The sequence below is a fragment of the Carettochelys insculpta genome, chromosome 5 (assembly GCF_033958435.1).
Source record: "Carettochelys insculpta isolate YL-2023 chromosome 5, ASM3395843v1, whole genome shotgun sequence".
Lineage (NCBI taxonomy): Eukaryota > Metazoa > Chordata > Testudines > Carettochelyidae > Carettochelys > Carettochelys insculpta.
In genome coordinates this window covers 12,212,672-12,230,084 of record NC_134141.1, presented here as the reverse complement: position 1 = coordinate 12,230,084, position 17,413 = coordinate 12,212,672, and the positions used below count along the sequence as shown (strand labels likewise).

Below are 17,413 nucleotides of genomic sequence, written 5' to 3'. Positions count from 1 at the left end.
AGGGGTGGAGCCTGGCTGCCCGGGGAATACAACGTGGCTTATACCGCCCCCGCTTAGAGTCCGATCCAATGCCTGAATTGGTGCCACGTCCGCAGCTGGGCAAAAGCCTTCCTGCAGCGCCCCAGGGAGGTAGCGAGCCCGGCTCCTTGCTGGGAGCTTCAGAGGCGCCCCGCAAAGCACGCAACACGTGTGTGGTGATTTGCAAGAGCCAGTCGGCAGCTCCTTGTAACACTGATAGAAACACGCAGAATGAAGGAGCCGCGCAGACACCCATGTTATATAAGATTATAGGCAACCGCGAGGAGAAAGCTTGGGGAACGGGGAACCCTAGACAGCTCCCTGCAATATACTGCCCCTGCACAGTCTCTTACCACCCACGAGTCCTGTCAGCATTACTACCTGAAATGAATGAGTTTTAGCAGAATATCATCATCATCAACAACCGTGCGCTCATCGCCTCTTTCCAGTCCAGAGTGGCTTAGTTTTTAGCAGAACAGATGCTTTTTAATATCCTTATATTGAATATATATGAGATGTTTGGTACTTAATAAAGGACACAAGGGGAGTGGTCACCCTCCTGGATGCTTGTCTTTAACTTTTTTTCTTAAACTTACAGCCTGTCTTCTAGTGAAACTAAAGTAATGTTCAGGCAAATTAAACAGCTCACCTAATAAACCATTTTGCTAGTCTTTAAAGTGCTACTTGACTGCTTTTTGTTTTGATAGTGTATAGACTAGCACGGCTTCCTCTCTGTTATTACCCCTTTGTGCGCGTGAGCTAAGAAAAAATGTGCATAAGCAGCTTTAGTAGCCCAAATCCACATGCATTCCCCCAAACTGCATTTTTTCTGATACAGGTATTTCACTGGTGAAGGATTTTGTCATCCTGGGTCTATCTGCCCTGCAGAGTTAGCTTGAGTCTCCCGCGGCCCGCTGGGGACATCAGCTGGAGGATCCTCCATGGGGCAGTGAGCACGGGCATGTACCTGGTGCGGTTCACCTCCCCACTGGACACTTGCCCCTTCTGCGGCATGAGGGAGACCCTGGCGCACATCTATGTCAAGTGCGCCAGGTTGCAGCTCCTCCAGAACCTCCTGTTGAGGTTCTGGCTGCACTTTTCCCCACACCTCCTCATCCTGGCAACCCCATCTGTGGCCCCACTAAGTTGCAGGACATCCTCGTCAGCCTCCTCCTGGCTATGGCTAAAGTAGCCATCTACAAGATCAGGGAGAGGAGACTGGCTGAGGGGGAGACCTGCGACTGTGGGGCCTATTTCCATTCCACCCTCCGATCACGAACCCAGGCAGAGTTCCTCTGGCAGTGTCCACTGGCTCCCTCGATGCCTTCGAGGAGCGGTGGGCACTGTTCGGGGTTCTCTGCTCGGTGTCCCCCTCTGGTTCCCTCTTTTTAAACCTTTGACTTTCACTCCTGTCCCTGTTTTCTCTTTTGTTGTCCCCCGCATTAGCTTGGGGCCATGGTTTTTTTAGTGGGCCCCCCCTCGTCTTGAGAGGGGCCTTTTAGTCGTGGGCTGACTGCGCCTGCCCACTCCCCAGTCTCCAATAGGAGAGTTAGCTTGAGTCAGAGCAAACACACTGGAAAATTAGACTTCAGTTGCACAGAGTGATCTAGTCAGTTGCATAGTTAGCTGCATTTCCTCTTCATTATCAGTTTGACTATCAGCTGCATTCAAGCTTCCATTTACACCCCTAGATAGGCTGGCCAGTTGTCATTTAAAGCACTAATTAACTTAAGCTGGAGACTTTTGTGTGCGGAAAGGAGTCAGAGTGAAGGTTACATGCAAATTATTATAACTTCAGCTAAACCTGCAGTGCAGGTGAACTGACCCCTAAGAGTTAGCAAGATGTTTGGCTATTGTACAAGGAGCTTTCAAAATGCAGGGAAAAAACAGTATTTTCTCTGCATTTTGAAAGCTCCTTGTACAATAGCCAAACATCTTACAACCTTATGCTATTTCTACACTACAGAGTTTTGTCAGCAAAAGTTATGATGATTTAATTAAACCACTTTATTTAAACTGCTGTTTTTTGTCCAAACTATGCTTCTTGTGTCTGCAGAGCATGTGTATACTACAGTTCTTACACTTTGGGCAGCTGTTCCATTTTGCAACTGGCCATAGTCCACAGGATGCCTTGGGAAAGGTTTGTAGTGCCACTCACAGAGGGCAGGTGCAATATCACATATTCTCACCCACAATTATTTCCAATTTGGGGACAACTTCTATCTCCAGATTAGTGGCACTACTATGCGCACCTGCATGGCCTCACAATATGCTTATATATTTATAGCTGACTTGGAACAATGATTCCTAAGCTTGCATTCACTATTATTCCTCCTTTACTTACGATGCATCGATGACATCTTTATCATTTGGACTCATGGTAAAGAGACTCTAGAAGAATTCCACAGTGACTTTAACAATCTGCACCCCACCATCAACTTATGCCTTGACCACTCCACACAAGAGATACATTTTCTGGACACTACAGAACAAATCACTGATGGCCAGATCAAGACCACTCTCTAGTGGAAACCCACTGACCACTACACTTACCTACATGCTTCTAGCTTCCATCCTGCACACATGACAAGATCCATCATTTACAGTCAAGCCCTGAGATACAATCGCATCTGCTCTGATCCTACTGACAGAGACTGAAAACTACAAGATTTCCACCAAACATTCATAAACCTTAACTACCCACCGGGAGAAGTAAAAAAAACAGATCAACTGGGCCAGACAAATACCCAGAAACCAACTACTCCAAGATAGGCCCAGAAAAGCCAATAACAGAACATCACTTGTCATTACATTAAGCCCCCAACTCAAACCACTGAAATGCATCATTAAAGACCTACAATCTATCCTAAATCATGATGCCACTTTCCAGAAAGCCTGAGGTGACAGGCCTGTTCTTTCCTATAGACAACTTCCCAGGCTTATGAGGATTCTCACTAGCAACCACAGGCTATATCACAATAATACTGATCCTGGAACTTTTCCTTGCAACAAGCCCCATTGCTAACTTTGTACACACAGGAGATACTATCACTGGACCTAACCACGTTAATTACAGAATCCTGGGCACATTCTCTTGTTCCTCGACCAACATCATATACACCATCATGTACCAACAATGCCCATAGACGATGTATATGGGACAAACTGCAAACACTCTTCAACAAAGAATTAATGGACATAGAGCAGACATAAAAAATCTCCAACTACACAAACCTGTCAGCCAGTACTTTAATGGAGTGGGCCATTCTGTTAAAGACTTAAGAGTTTGTGTTCTACTGAAAAGAGACTTTAACAACCATCTACAGAGAGAATGCTCAGAACAAACATTCATATTCAAAATGAAAAAGCAGTCCAGTAGCACTTTAAAGACTAACAAAATAATTTATTAGGTGATGAGCTTTCGTGGGATAGACCCACTTCTTCAGATCATAGCCATACCAGACTATGGTCTGAAAAATTGGGTCTGTCCCACGAAAGCTTATCGCCTAATAAATTATTTTGTTAGTCTTTAAAGTGCTACTGAACTGCTTTTTTATTCTGATAGTATCTAGACTAGCATGGCTATCTCTGTTATTATTCGTATTCAAATGTGACACATTATTAACTTCCCCTCATCCCTGGTTTCTCTGCTCTTCTGATTTGCCAACCTTCAGAAAAATTGTTATGATCTGTCCACCTTGATAACAATTGTTGGAACTCTGTGCTTCATATGTTGAGTCTGTTCTGGTAAGGCTATGATCTGAATAAGTGGGTCTCTCCCAGGAAAGCTCATCACTTAAATTATTTTGTTAGTCTTTAAAGCGCTACATGACTGCTTTTTTGTTTTGATATTTAAATCCAGATCCTGAAATGATCAATTTGAACAAACCTCTGTGAGTTTGGTCCTACACAGTCAAACAAATCTAATCCAAACCCCTGAAACTCATTGAAAGACTCCTATTGACTTCAAGGAGCTTTCAATCAAAGCCAGAGAGAAATTCACATGTGCAGCTGGGTCCCTTTACAGGCCTAAGTACTGATGTTAAGTCTCTTCTGGCAAGAGACTTGTTTTCCTGTATGTTATTTTTAGATCATCCAGGAACACTGTTGGTGCATTGCAAATAAGAGGAATGTTTACAGCACGATGGATGAAAACCTCCAAGTGCCAGTGCAGCACAGAAATGCAAAAGGAATGTTAAAACACTGCTAGTAACTGCCACATTGTGCTTGGGATAAACTCATTTAAGGGCGGGGCCCGAGTCTCCGCCTGCCATTGCAGGCACGTAGAGCAAAGGGGGAGTGCTCTGGGTATTGATTAATTAAGGAAAGCTTTTGTTTTCCGTCCTTCCACAGGAAGGAGTTCGATGCTTTGGCAGACAGACGTTCATCTGCAGCACAGACACTCGTCTGCCAAATCTATGCAGTGATAACCTGCGTAATCCGCTTGCCGAGGGCCCGAATGTTGATAATATTGCAGGGCCCCAAAAACCTTCCCGTTGCGTTTCCTGGGAGGCAATTACGATTAGAGCTGTGGGGCGAGCGGTGACTCCCCGGCTCCACGCGTACCGCCCTAGGCTCCCACGCGGAACCCTTCGCAGGATCGGGCCCCTCTTTTGTACCGGGGGCTTGGGGACGAACGTAGCTCTCCGCCTGCGCTCGGCACTCTGCCAAGTCGCGCGCGGCGGGCTGGCTGGCTGTGCCGGCCTCTAGAGGGTGCTCTGGGCAGCGCCTGCTCCTTGGAGGCTGGCGGGCCCTCCGCCTTCCCCTGTGAGCTCAGTTCCTGCTGCCCTGCGTCTCCCGGGACTGGGCTCGCCTGGGTGCCGAGCTGGCCGCCAGCATGTCTTCCAACGCCAGCCTGAGCAGCATGCGGCGGCTGGTGGAGCAGCTGAAGCTGGAAGCGGGGATGGAGAGAATCAAGGTGAGAGCCCCAGGCAGGGAGCGGCTTGCCTGCGAAAGGAGTGACGACAGCTGGCATTGGTGGCCCGCTGCCTAATCGGAGGCCAGTGGCAAGGAAAACGGGCGAGGGATACCGTTCTGGTGGGGGGAGCCAAAGTACTTACACTAGGCTGGGAGTCCAGCTACCCCACTGCTAGCTCCGATCACCTTATTGAGGGTGACCGGGTGTTCCCCATTAGGGGCTTTGTTATAGGTAACTGCATCTCCGCTCTCACCCTGGAAAAAAAGCGTTTTGACTTTTCACACTTGCTATCTGATCATCCCATGCCAATCTCCGACTGCAGCGGCCCCGGCACCTAGGGGTGAAAAAAGGGGTCTGGCTACTAAACCTGCAGCGATCTAGGGGATGTGGGTGAGCCATGGATGCAAGCATCTGGGACGGGTGGGAACTCGGGGTGCCGTGGGTTCAGGCGTAGGGTGCTGGGTTCTGTTCTGTACCAGGCTTGGCTCCTTTGTGCAATACAAATGCAGCAGCTGCTTTGTTTAACTGCCACGAGAGAGAGTGTTCTCAAGCCTTACTGTCCTGCAAGGATCAGCAGATTGGGCTGGGTCTGTTCTGGGGCGGGGGCCTTCTGATCTGGGATCCTGGGACATGAGTCCTTGTTTTTCACCTCTGGTGGCTTTTGTTTGTTGCAAGAAGAATGCAGCAAACAGCTGGCATGGAAGTCTCATCAAATCAATGCCTGAGTAACTACCCAGATCCCTGGTTTGCAAGAGTCAAAAAAAGCATCAGTTGATTGTGCTTTTTCAGCATTGGCTTGTTTTCTGTTGTTCCATAGGGCTTGGTGTTAAAGAGCTGCCTCTTCCTGAGCTAGCTCAGGCAAGGAGTTGTCCAAGCCCCAGGCTCCTGGAAAGAGCAAACTTGAGGAAGGCTTCAGCAGACTGTGCAGCTGACCCTTGTTCCTCTGCATGTGGTGAGGTGGGGTGGGTTTCTTCAGTCTGAGGTATTTTGATAAATGCCTGGGAGAGAGGGACGGAATAATGTAGCCTTGGGACCGGTTCTGGGTCTTGGACGCAGCATGCAGGGTGCCTCCCTATCCAATTCCTCTGTGTGGCAAGAGAGCATTGCCCAGGGAAAAAAGGCTGTAATAAATAATATAGCAGAATCTCGTTAATTCTTTCTGCTGATCCATGAACATGATAATCTAGACCCCAAAACTGTTAATATCACCTACTTCCAATTAGGCTTGAATAGAGAAGCTGTAATGAGGCCTGCCAATTCCTAGATGTATTTGTTTTTATCAGTATTTCTTTTATGAAATCCTGTCAACAAAAATTGTCTTTTTGTAGTGATTAATGAAAATTCCATGTTCCACAGTTGCTTTGACAAAGGAATTCCTTCTAGCTATATGCAAACTCTAACCCTGTTTCAGACTGCAAAATAATAAAAGTCAAATTAATTTGCACAGTCTTCCTCCGCCCAGTTCATAAAACGATCTTATCTTGATATTGGATTTGAATACTGCACCAACACTTTACATTGTAGATGCTTACCTATACCTATGACCCCTTTTCATCTCGAAAGACGGTGGTTAGCAGCAGCAGTGAGGATCTACAGGCAGTGTTTGAGTCTGCAGCTTCTCTCGTGGCTTATCCGTCCAATATTGGATTTGCACGGTGATTGCAATATGTATGGTGTCTTCTTCTTTGCCAGTTGAGGAAGGCTTATAACCTGTAACTGCTGCTTCCCATCTTGTTTCCATGCTATCAGCAAGAATGGAGTGTCCTCTCCATTTGGCTCACTCTTAAACACTCGATTGCCAGGGCTAGTGCCACTGTCCCCCGTTCGGTCACCCACTTGAATGCAAAGGAAAGACAGAAATCAGTATGTTTGGAACTGAGATGACTGCAAGGAGATGCCGGAAAGTAGGTTGGGTGAATCCTCCCTGCTAACCACCTTAGGGTCTCCACTTCAGATTTTGTCTGGGTTTGCTCCCATAGCCTTTGGATCTCCTGAACTTACCCACAAGGCACTGGGGAATTTTCTGACAGGGTTGTCTTCCTTGTGGTGAAGTAAGAAGTCGTGCTCCCTTGGATCATTGTTCATATGCCATTTGGATTATCCAAAATAAACCAGTGACTCAAATATTCCAGACCCTCATCTCATGCAGAATGAGGGGGGCAGTACCCTTACTCGATGGCGGGCTGCATTCACCATGCCACAACATTGTCATCAGGCACCTGTGGTTTTTAGTTGGGACATTGGATACCAACCAGTGCCCCATCACATCTTGGTAATGTTGCCACTGCTGGTCTGCAGCTGCATATTTGCACAACAAAGCACACTTATTTTGCACCAAACCTCTCAGAAGAAGCCCCCTCCTATCTGCTACCTGGAGACAAACTGGGCAGCATGCAGTTTTGCTCCCCTGTGTTTATTGGGGACCCTCAGTGCAGATGCTTAGCTGTTTAATAAACAGAAAAACCTAGTCTCTATGCTCATCTGCTTTGCAGTGGAAGCGGCAAATGTGTAACTCCCTGATCTGAGCAATTACACAATGTAAGTGTTGTGGTATTTTGACATCAACCCATTCTCTCCAAGACATTTACAAGTATAAGCAAGAAGGCTCATCTGTGATTAGAATTAAACAATATTAGTTAAAATGACAAAGGCCTTCTAGCCTGTGATTGAGTAACAGGGATTTTAGGTTTTCATTTGTTTGTTGTATGGTCGTTCATTACACTTGGGAATCTCCACTGAATAGCCTGTCAGTAATACAAATGTGCAGAGTTTTACTGTATTGTAGCAGTGCAGGCTTAGCTACTTCAGCTGAGGGTGCCAAAGCATTGCTATTCCAATGTTCTGTTTTCTCTTCTCAGTAACATTCGAATGTCAGGTGGAATTTCCCAACTTGTTTGAAGGTGTTTTATTTATTTATTGGGGTCGCTGATTAAAAAAAAAAATTCTGTCAGATAATTTGACCACAGAGCAGTAAAATGTGAGATTCCTGGAATAACAATCTGCTAAGGCTTTTGCCCTCCTCTCCAGATGAGTGCCCAGGGAGCAAGACTTTCCCAAATGAGGCGCCTGGTCTGAAAGAGATACCAATGCAAAGGGACTTACACAAAGGATTCTGCTGTGCTGAGCACACTTATTACCATATGGTGCTTAGGGAGTGAGGAGAGAAATAAGTACATTTGGGCTGCACAAAGAGTGCAGAAGCAATAACGGCAGCTGGCCAGTGAACAGTACTGACTGCTGTCAGATAGACTGCTACTGCACAGATGCTGCATGCAAGGTGTGCACCTCCTTCAGACATAGGTGTCAATAGCAGCAGGATACATAAGACTCCTTGCTCCATAGCTGTCTGCAAAGTTTGCCTGTGCCAGCAAAGATAGGCAGAAGGGAGCACCATACAACATGGCATATCCAGGACATACTCTGCCAGTTACTCCATAGCAGAGCTCTGTGTAGCCCAGGCCTTACTTTCTGTGATTGGTATTAGCATAGGACACTTAAAAGCGCCTACTAGCTATGTGCATGTGTGGTCACTTAACTGGAAAGGGTTCCAGTTTTCAGGCTTCTTCTGGGTAGTGACTGATGGTGTGGTCCAGAGAATGGCATGACTCAGAAATGATGGGGCCAGTCCCAGGAAGGGACAGAGAGGAGGAGCCTTCAGGCAATCCAGAAAGATAGGCTCCTTCATCAGGGAAAATAGCAATCAGTCAGTCTATTTCTATTGAGATCCAGAATCACTTCTACTATTGCCTCTTGGCTGAGTCCATCTCAAGCATCTCTGAGACTCTGAACATGGCTTGGGGGATGAGACACTCAGACAAATTAATATTTCAGGGGAGCAGTGGCTGGCAGTGAACAGAATAGCACACCCCAAAAAAGGGAACTGAGGAAGAGGGCAGAGACAAGCCACGCCATGTGCTGAGGAATGTTGCTGGATTGATTGTCTGAGAATGGCAGCAGCTTCACTGGACCTCAGGGATGAATGGTCCATTTTTGGTGCTTGTTAGGGTGGAAAATGTAACTACTGGGGTTGCTGTCCTCAATCCATCAGATAAGCCCTAAATTCCCTCTTCTGGGACACTGCAAAGGGCAGGAGAGCTACACTCTGTGAGCTCAGAAAAAGGGGCTGGCATGTAGGTTCAGGTGAGGACCTCGCATTTGATGACAGGGATTCCAGTTAGTGTTCTCCAATCCTGCCCTTTGGCTGACTAAAATCCTGCCATGTTGGTAGATTGACACCCCCATCCTTACACATTCCCTGGGACGATCCTGCTATCTGCATCCCCGCCATCTGATTCCTGGATCTATGCCCAGCTCCAAATATTGCGTTTGCTAGCCAGCCTACCCAAGAGGAGAGCATGGATGCTTAAGTTCCTCAACACGTTCTGTCTCCAGAGCTTGTTTTAGACCTGTCAGGTTGCTCCTCTTCAGATGCCTGTAGCTACATTTAAGAGCTTAACTTTAGAAACCCACACTTGATTGTTTTGTCCACAAAGTTTTTAAGGGAATCTGTGACTTTGGTAACACAAGAAAATTGAATTGCTCCATAGCACTGGGACCAAATTCCATGGCACCAGTACCTACTTACCACATGTTGTGGCTCAGAACTAAAAAATACATATTGATGTAAAACATAACGTCTGACTTATCAGGGTGTTGTGTTTTTGAATCTATGTTATTTTAATCAGTGCTTTTTGCTTTGGATGCAAGGAATGAACTGGTATGAGTGTATCTTTCTCCTTGTACAGGTCTCTCAGGCAGCTGCAGAACTTCAGCAGTATTGTATGCAGAACGCCTGCAAAGATGCCCTCCTAATAGGAGTTCCTGCTGGAAGTAATCCTTTCCGGGAGCCGAGATCCTGTGCTTTACTCTGAAGTCAGGTATGGGAGCAAGAGAAGTTGTATATGCTGTAGGCAGGTCTGGCCAAAGAGTTTGCAGGGCTCAAGGTGGCACGCTGCCAACAGGGCCCAGGTTGTGGGAGTGTTGGGTCCTGAAGGCACCTTGCTCTCGTTGCCCTAAAGCTAGGCTTGGCTACCCACTGTAAATGCCAAGCCCTGGAAATGACATGTTTCCACTCGGTTCTCGTCCTGCCTCTGACAGACATACCAACAATACCTGTTCTGTAGCAAAGTGCTTTTCTTTTTTTTCTTTTTTCTCCCCACTTTGTCCCTCCAAAAGGGAGTCCTAGTCCCTTTTGGTGCTATACTTAAAACATGTATCTCTGGATGTCCCTCCTCTTTTCTTTAACATGTTATTAGATACAGTGTCTGTAGTTATTGCTATAATGAGTCTTCAGCAAGTGTAGGATGTTGGGTGTGTAAGCAGTTTGGTACTCTGCACTTCAGATAAGATCCATCTTCATTATGTAGTCTAGGAAGGTTTAGAGACCAAAGGCAGCAGGTGTTGAGGGCAGACTTCCAGGTTAGCTTTTATCTTCTCCCACTCCAACTGTAGATTGTTTTTACTCAGTGGTGCTCATAATCCCCATTCCTCCATTGGCGGTGCCCAGTGTAAAGGCAGATACCTCCACCTGAGGGTATGAAACCGTCCCTTCTGGGAAGCTTGGTTTACTACCCAACATGGCCAGTAAGCCTCCTAGAAGCCTCCTATTCCCCACAGTTAAGTCATCTCCTTTTGCTTACATTTCCAGGTGGCCTTCACATTATGGTCACAGTGGTGTTGGAATGAATATTGTCTGGGATATGATTTCAGTGGCTGCTTTCTTCCAGCAGATGTTGCATTTATGATGAGTTGATGTGGTCCCCTTTTAGAAGATTTCTTATGGGGGGGGAGAAAATTTAGAGCAAGTACAGTAAATTCTGTTTTAACTGGTATTTGATTAACTGGTACTCTCAAATAACCAGCATTAACAGTAACTGCCACTGGGTGCTATTCCAGTGCCTAGTTTTCTTCTTCTGAGGGGCTGTGCTGCTCGCAGGTGATGAAAGGATCTCATCCTGCCCTGAACCATCAATGCTGCTTCCCCTTCTTAAAAAGGGACTGGTGCTGGGATGCGGATGGGGAGCCAAGATGTGGCTGCTGCATCCGCTGCTCCCCATCCCTCCCTGGGCTTGGGCTGCAGAGGCTCCAGAGCTGCTTGGAAGCTGCTGTCAGTGAGGGGCTAAAGGGGAAAGGTGCCCCTCTGCTGTGTGCCAGCCTGCCCCCCATGTGGCAGTCTAGGCCATGGCCTGAGCTTCTGGGGGCTGCTGAACCCCAGCGGGGAGTGCGGCATGGGCTGTGTGGGTGGAGATGGTGCTCGGTGGACCAGGCTGCTGAGGGCTTCAGGAGGGGAGCGCTGTTGTAGTGTGGCTGCCCTGTTGGACAACTGGTGGCAAAGGAATCTCTCTATTATCTGAAATATTTTAACATCTGCCTCCCAGTCCTGTGGCTGCCAGATATGAAAGAGTTTACTGTGTTGACAGTGCAGTAAGCTTAAGCATGCATGGCTGATTCCGTTGACCCAGTAATAGATCATCCAGTTTCTAATGAACATAAGCATGACATTTAAAATCCTCAGTGCCATTTCTTACAACACATTTTGAACATACTGTCTCTCCTGTTGTTTCATGTCTGTTAGCTCTCTTCAGCTTTTGATGATAGTGCATCAAGTGGAACTGCATCCTTGATCATTTTAGTTAACTAAGTCCCAAAAGAGGCTGCGCACAGCTTGAAATAAACAAGACTGCAGCATTTGCACTAATTTTTACACTTGCACATTGTATTGCAGTTCACTTAGGCTGTGTCTGCACTAAGCTTTTTACCACTATGAGAGATGGCAGCAATGGAGCAACCAGTCATGCAAAGGCAGACTCACCTGTTTGTTTGTTCCCATCTGTAGTTATATGGACAACCCTGAGATTTCTTGCAGTATCAAGCCCCTATCTCTTGCCTAAAAATCTTATGTAGGTGATAAGTCATCATGTTTAGTGGAGGAGCAGCCATCCTCATGGATAATTACCACAAGTAGGAATGGCGAGAGTCCCGTTTACTCCCTCTTTGTTAGAGGACACTGTCAGCTTGAAATCTGTTCAATTTACATGTTTTTTGTCCCTCTGCCAATTTTATGGTTTTAAAAATCATATCTTCCAATTTTTAAAAAAATGTGTTTTCTCTGTTGGAGCTGTGTCCAAGTCAAGGTACCAGAGTCAGTGGCTCATTGGATCCATGTGGTTAAGGCATGTCAATTTCATAGTACAGGGGACTGGATGGTGTGGTGTGGTCAGCATCATATCCAGCCACCTTTGGCTACCCGGTGGATCAGGCACCATTTTGCAGGTGGTAAAACTGGAGGCAGTCTTTCATTGTGAGTCTGAGCAAGACTCAAACCTGTGACCTTCAACATTCAACCTTTGCACCCCTATGGAGCTGTGTGAGAGGGAAATTGACTAGGGGGAAAAGTGCAACTGTTTGCTCAAAATGCTGTCAAATACACACGCAGAAAAATATTATTTCCTCTGTTAGAGTAATCTTTGTGGTTATTAACTGTAGGAGACAAAACTTCTCAGCAAATGTGATACTTAGGGTGACAGTGACTCTTTCATATTCTGTTCTTTTTATGCAGCTGCCAGTATACTTGTGTAGATGTATTTCTAGGACTTGACTCCATCTGAATTAAGAAATAAAGGATCATATGGCTATATTTGTCTGACAAGATTTTTTTCCTGTTTGAGCAAAAAGGCTATGTCTACACTACAATGATCCTTTGAAAGATGGTCTTCTGGAAGATCTCTTCCGAAAAAACGTGTTTCAAAAGAGCACATCCCTACACAAAAAAGCATGTTGAAAAAAACCGATCTGCTCTTTCAATAGAGAGTGTCCACACAGCTCCTGCTCTTTCGAAAGAATGGGCCAGGGATTGAAACATCTGGCATCATGAGGATTGTTCTTGCAAAAAAAAGGGCCCGGAGTGTCTACACACATTTTTTTTCTGAAAAAATCTTTTGGAAGAAGGCTCTCTTCCTCATTTGGGAGAGGAAGAGGGCTTTTGGAAAAAGTGCTGCATTCTTCTGATTTAATACGGAAAGAATGCATTTTATGTGGAGATGCTCAACAGGATCTTTTGAAAGAGCCTGGACATTTTCCAAAAAAATTGCTAGTGTAGACGTAGCCTAAGAACCCAGTAGATTATTTTATTGCAAGCATCCCAGAAGTACATAAAAGGATACTGGATGTTAATGTTTTTCTTCTTTAGTTTGTAGACCAGTATTTCATTGCCCTATTGGAACTGCTTTATGAGGATAAAATGGTGGGGACAAAATTTATGATATTCATGGAAGCTCACACCCATGAGTGGCACATTTAACCTAACCCACAATAAAAAGGCTGCTTTGTTACAGCTTGTGAGAAGAATTTATTAAAGAAGAATCGCAAAGAGAACCTTTACTAAAACTCTTTTTCTTTTTGTAGGGAAGGTCAGAGGAGAGTTCTCTTCAAGCATGAAATGAATAACAGCTGCCTTTCCTTCTCAAGAAAACACTAGCTCTGTGCCCTACTTTTCCTGTGGCCAAAACAGCTGCCTAGATATTTATCAATCTGTTCTAATGTATCAGTAGTTGACTAGATCTTTTGCTAATATTTGTAAAGTATTTTATAAGAGAAAGCACTCTTTTAATAACTGAGTTAACATTGTTTCCATACTTACTACACAAGGTTATTTAATTATGAGGTGTTTAAACTATAGAAAGCAAAAACATTTTTCATTTACCAAATAAGTTTTTTCCTTAGTAATTATGGTGCCTGGATGAGGGATTTTTTTAGACACTTAAAGTCCTTCATCCTCCCACACACACTTGGTATTTATATTTTTTAAACAGACACCCACAAAGTGCACAATAATCTGGTTGTTGCCAAATGGAAAGGTTTGAGTTTTTATTTTTAAAAATTTTAAGACTTGGGAGCTAACTCAGAGTGATTTTCAGTTGCCTTTAAATCAGTATTTGATGTTTTTTACAGAAATTGCTTGACAGTGTGGACAGACTTGATTCTTGTGATGCATTCAATACAGAATCTCCTACTCAGTGTTCACTGTCTCTCTTATTTGTGCTTCTCAGGATATTGCTTTGTTGGAATTTTCTTAACAGACATTTAAAATGTGATAAATAATATTCACAGAACACTAAAAATATGAATGCAAAATGAGTTCACACTCAGAATGATCAGGGCTTGAAATACACAATGCATTAAGCCTTTAGGAGTGTATAATGTTGGCTATATGCCTTCAGTTTTTTACAGAGCACTTTTACAAGGACACTGCTTATATTTTAATAGTTTTTCATTTTGTTTATGCTCCAGTGTTTGTATTAATTTTTTAGAAGCTTGGAAATAAAATTAATTTCCCTACTGCCTTTGACGTCTTTTTGCTTTAGTATAAAGGAGAGGGAAACATGTTTGTAGTCCACTTCTTAGGAAGTTATTCTGATTTAGACATGGGAAGGAGGGCTTGTGAATTACATAGCTGTTAGGACTCCACAGATTACTATGGGAATTCAGAAAAATGTGTCTCCTGTTAATGGAGAAGCAGTAGTTATAGATGTTTAGCTTCTTTGTGTGAGCAAGGGAAGGCATTATAGCCTAATGTATAGGAAGAAATGTACACCTAGCATTTCGTATATGTGTGTGTCATTCCTTAGGGTGAGATATTTCAAAGGGGACACAGGAATTTGACCACTCATTCCCATTAATGTCAAGAGGAAATGTGCATCCAAATCTCATAGTCAACTTTGAAAATCTCACCTTTCACAAATCACATTTCACAAATACCCCCATTCTGGTTATGTATGGAGGGAGAGTTTAATGCCTATGTTTATGCCCTCCCAATGTGAAGTCTACCCCTGTCAGAATAGAATAGACTAGAATTTATGCCTTTCCTAGGCATCCTTCTTTCCACTCCCAACCGTTTTGTTCCTTTCTACTCTTATCCATCTTAGGTCACCTAAGCATCTCACAGTAATTGGCATCTGTCTCTAATAATATTGCTGCAAAGTAGGGAAAATCTATGATGCCCATTGTGCAGATGGATCTCTGGGGCACAGAGGGAGAAAGGTGACTTGCCAAATTTAGGGTATTTGTCAACGAGCAGGAACTTGAACCCGCATTTGTAGAATCACAGCCCACCACTTTAATCACAAGACCAACGCTTCCCATCAGAATTGTCAGATACAGTCCAATACTCTATAGACAGATAGGAAAATCGTCAGTCCTTAGGTGTACTCCACACAACTCACTTGGGTTTGCTATTTAACTGTCACCATTTGACTTGGTTAAGGGTTGATGGTGTTGGCTGCAAGATGATGGGCTTAGACAGAATGATGCAGAATTGTGCCTTGGTATTTTTTGCATGAGTGGAATAAAAATAGAGACAGAATTACCAAGGATGAGTTGGACAACATGGGTTACCAAAAATGAGTGGTGAATTCTGGGTTAACATTCTGCGATTTTTTTTTTTTAAATGTTGCTCTTTTAGAAGCTATGTCTTAATATTGAATTGATGGGGAAGGTCTTGTGTGAGTTGGCATCTTTGTGTGCAGGAGAGAGCCAAAGACAAGCACCATTGCTACATGGGCAGCCTCTGTCAACAGAGGTCACTGTCAAGAGAAACCTCAGCAGTATCAATGTCGACAGATAGCGTATGCATGAAAGAGCAAGCCACTCCATTCACAGATCGCAGCTAGACTGCCCTGCCCTCTCTCAACAGAATGTCTGGCCTGAAGTTGTGCAAACAAGGCTGCCCAGGGAACCAGAAGCCCTCTCTGTTAACAGAACTGTCTACATAGGCACTCTGTCGACAAAACACTGTCAACTGACGTGCTATACCTGACTGGGGAGAGGTATAATGCTGCCAGCTGAACAACTGAGTTTTGTCAACAAACTCTTGAAAGAGTGCTTTAACTGTGTAGATGCTTGTTGATTTTTGTTGACAAAAACCCAGTTTTGTTGACAGAAGCTGCCCATGTAGACGTGGCCAAGTAGTTTAACACTGGGTGTACAGTTTTTACTTTTTATGTACGATGTTGCAGCAGCTATCTTTGTGATTTCCATTTTTTCTGCCCCAGCATAAAATGAAAACAGACAGCAAGTTAAGATCCCTTTGCTACTAATCCAATGAAGGCAGTGTATGACTATATTTTCTTAAGTTATCCACTGTAGGCTTTTTGTCAATGTTCTGTATTAACTTTTCTTGCAAATTCACATTAAAATTTTGATCTAAGCATCTGTATATATGAAAGGACAAATGCAAGCCAGGAACTAGAAGCACTATACCTGCCCTCTTCCCGAATGGTTATTCAAAACAGTTTTTGTAGAGCTGTAGTCTTATACTGAAGCAACAGATTCCCGAGCTGAAGAATTTGAGAGCAACTATTCAAAAACACTGTCAAATCTATGATGCAAATGGAAATTAAGTGGTTTGGTCAAGTGACCACAAAAATGGACTAAAAATAGCAAATGGACTGCAATGTCTATTTAAATCCACCTATTCTGAGTGAGTAGGAGGAAAATGGTGTATTTGCAGTTCTATAGAAGACAATGATTTTGAATGCCTCCTTTGAAAGCTATTTTCTAAACCCTCCTCATATAACTTGTGTAATAACAATTTTGGATTCTACTTTAAAAGGTGCTGGTAGCATAGTCACTGGTATCGCAGGACTTTGGGAATGGGTAATCATTCAGAATATTTACTTTTAGGAATTCTTCCTTTAGAGCCATGATTCCATTTGCTTCTTGAAAACAAAACTAGTCTCCTTGGTGGTCTTTTTTTATTTTGTTTAGATTCAAAATATACACTTGGTGAAAGCTAAATGTCACAATGATTTTTTTAAGGGCAAGTTTAAGCATCCTGCAACATCTGTTCCCTCCTACCCAGGTGTTACATTGAACTTTAACCTTTTTGGGATCTGAAAAATCAAATCCTTAGAACCCGAAGTCACAGAACAAATACCAGCATTCTAAAGCTGACTTATGTTCCTCTGCAAAACTTAAGTTCCTTGCTTCACCCATTCCTGCAGAAGAGAATTACATCACTTAGCCTCATCCATATGTCTCTCCAACATTACAGCTGGTTTAACCACAAAATATTCACAGATGTCAACTTTTGAAATGAAGAGTGCCAGGTTTTAGTCATAGTTTTAGTCAATGGCAGCCAATCTCTCTGCTGGAAATTCCTCTCCCCACCCACAATGTATTCTGAGACCAGAAAAGTCTGTATTCTCCAGATTTCCTGTAGAACACAGGCCAGAGAGCTTCCCCCAGACATTCCTGTTTGATCTGGAGCAGATCTTTTCAGACAACCAACTGGTCTTGAATTAAAAATGGCCAGTGATGGATAATCCACCAGGAGACACCTCCAGTGATAGAAAACTAATGCCTGTGGTTGCTGATGGATCTTTGTGGCTGTCCAGGACCATGGATGAAGTCCATGGATGACCATGGACTTTTTAAAAGGCAAAAGCTTTCAGTTTTACATTTTGATCATTCTTTCCAAAA

The 17,413-nt window shown here is 44.1% G+C and overlaps 1 protein-coding gene across 1 annotated transcript; it reads left to right on the top strand.

The window, feature by feature from the left end:
* Positions 1-4,468: 4,468 nt before the first annotated feature.
* Positions 4,469-14,074, top strand: GNG10 (G protein subunit gamma 10). Its single transcript, XM_074994035.1, has 3 exons — positions 4,469-4,936; positions 9,682-9,813; positions 13,340-14,074. Exons 1-2 carry the CDS (start codon positions 4,856-4,858, stop codon positions 9,805-9,807), a joined length of 207 nt encoding a protein of 68 aa, XP_074850136.1. The 5' UTR covers positions 4,469-4,855; the 3' UTR covers positions 9,808-9,813; positions 13,340-14,074.
* Positions 14,075-17,413: the final 3,339 nt, after the last annotated feature.

Excerpts from the sequence above, each read along its gene's own strand:
- GNG10 (XM_074994035.1), top strand. The coding sequence starts at position 4,856 with ATGTCTTCCAACGCCAGCCTGAGCAGCATGCGGCGGCTGGTGGAGCAG. Across the intron at positions 4,937-9,681 it reads CGGGGATGGAGAGAATCAAG|GTCTCTCAGGCAGCTGCAGA; the intron begins GTGAGAGCCCCA and ends CTCCTTGTACAG.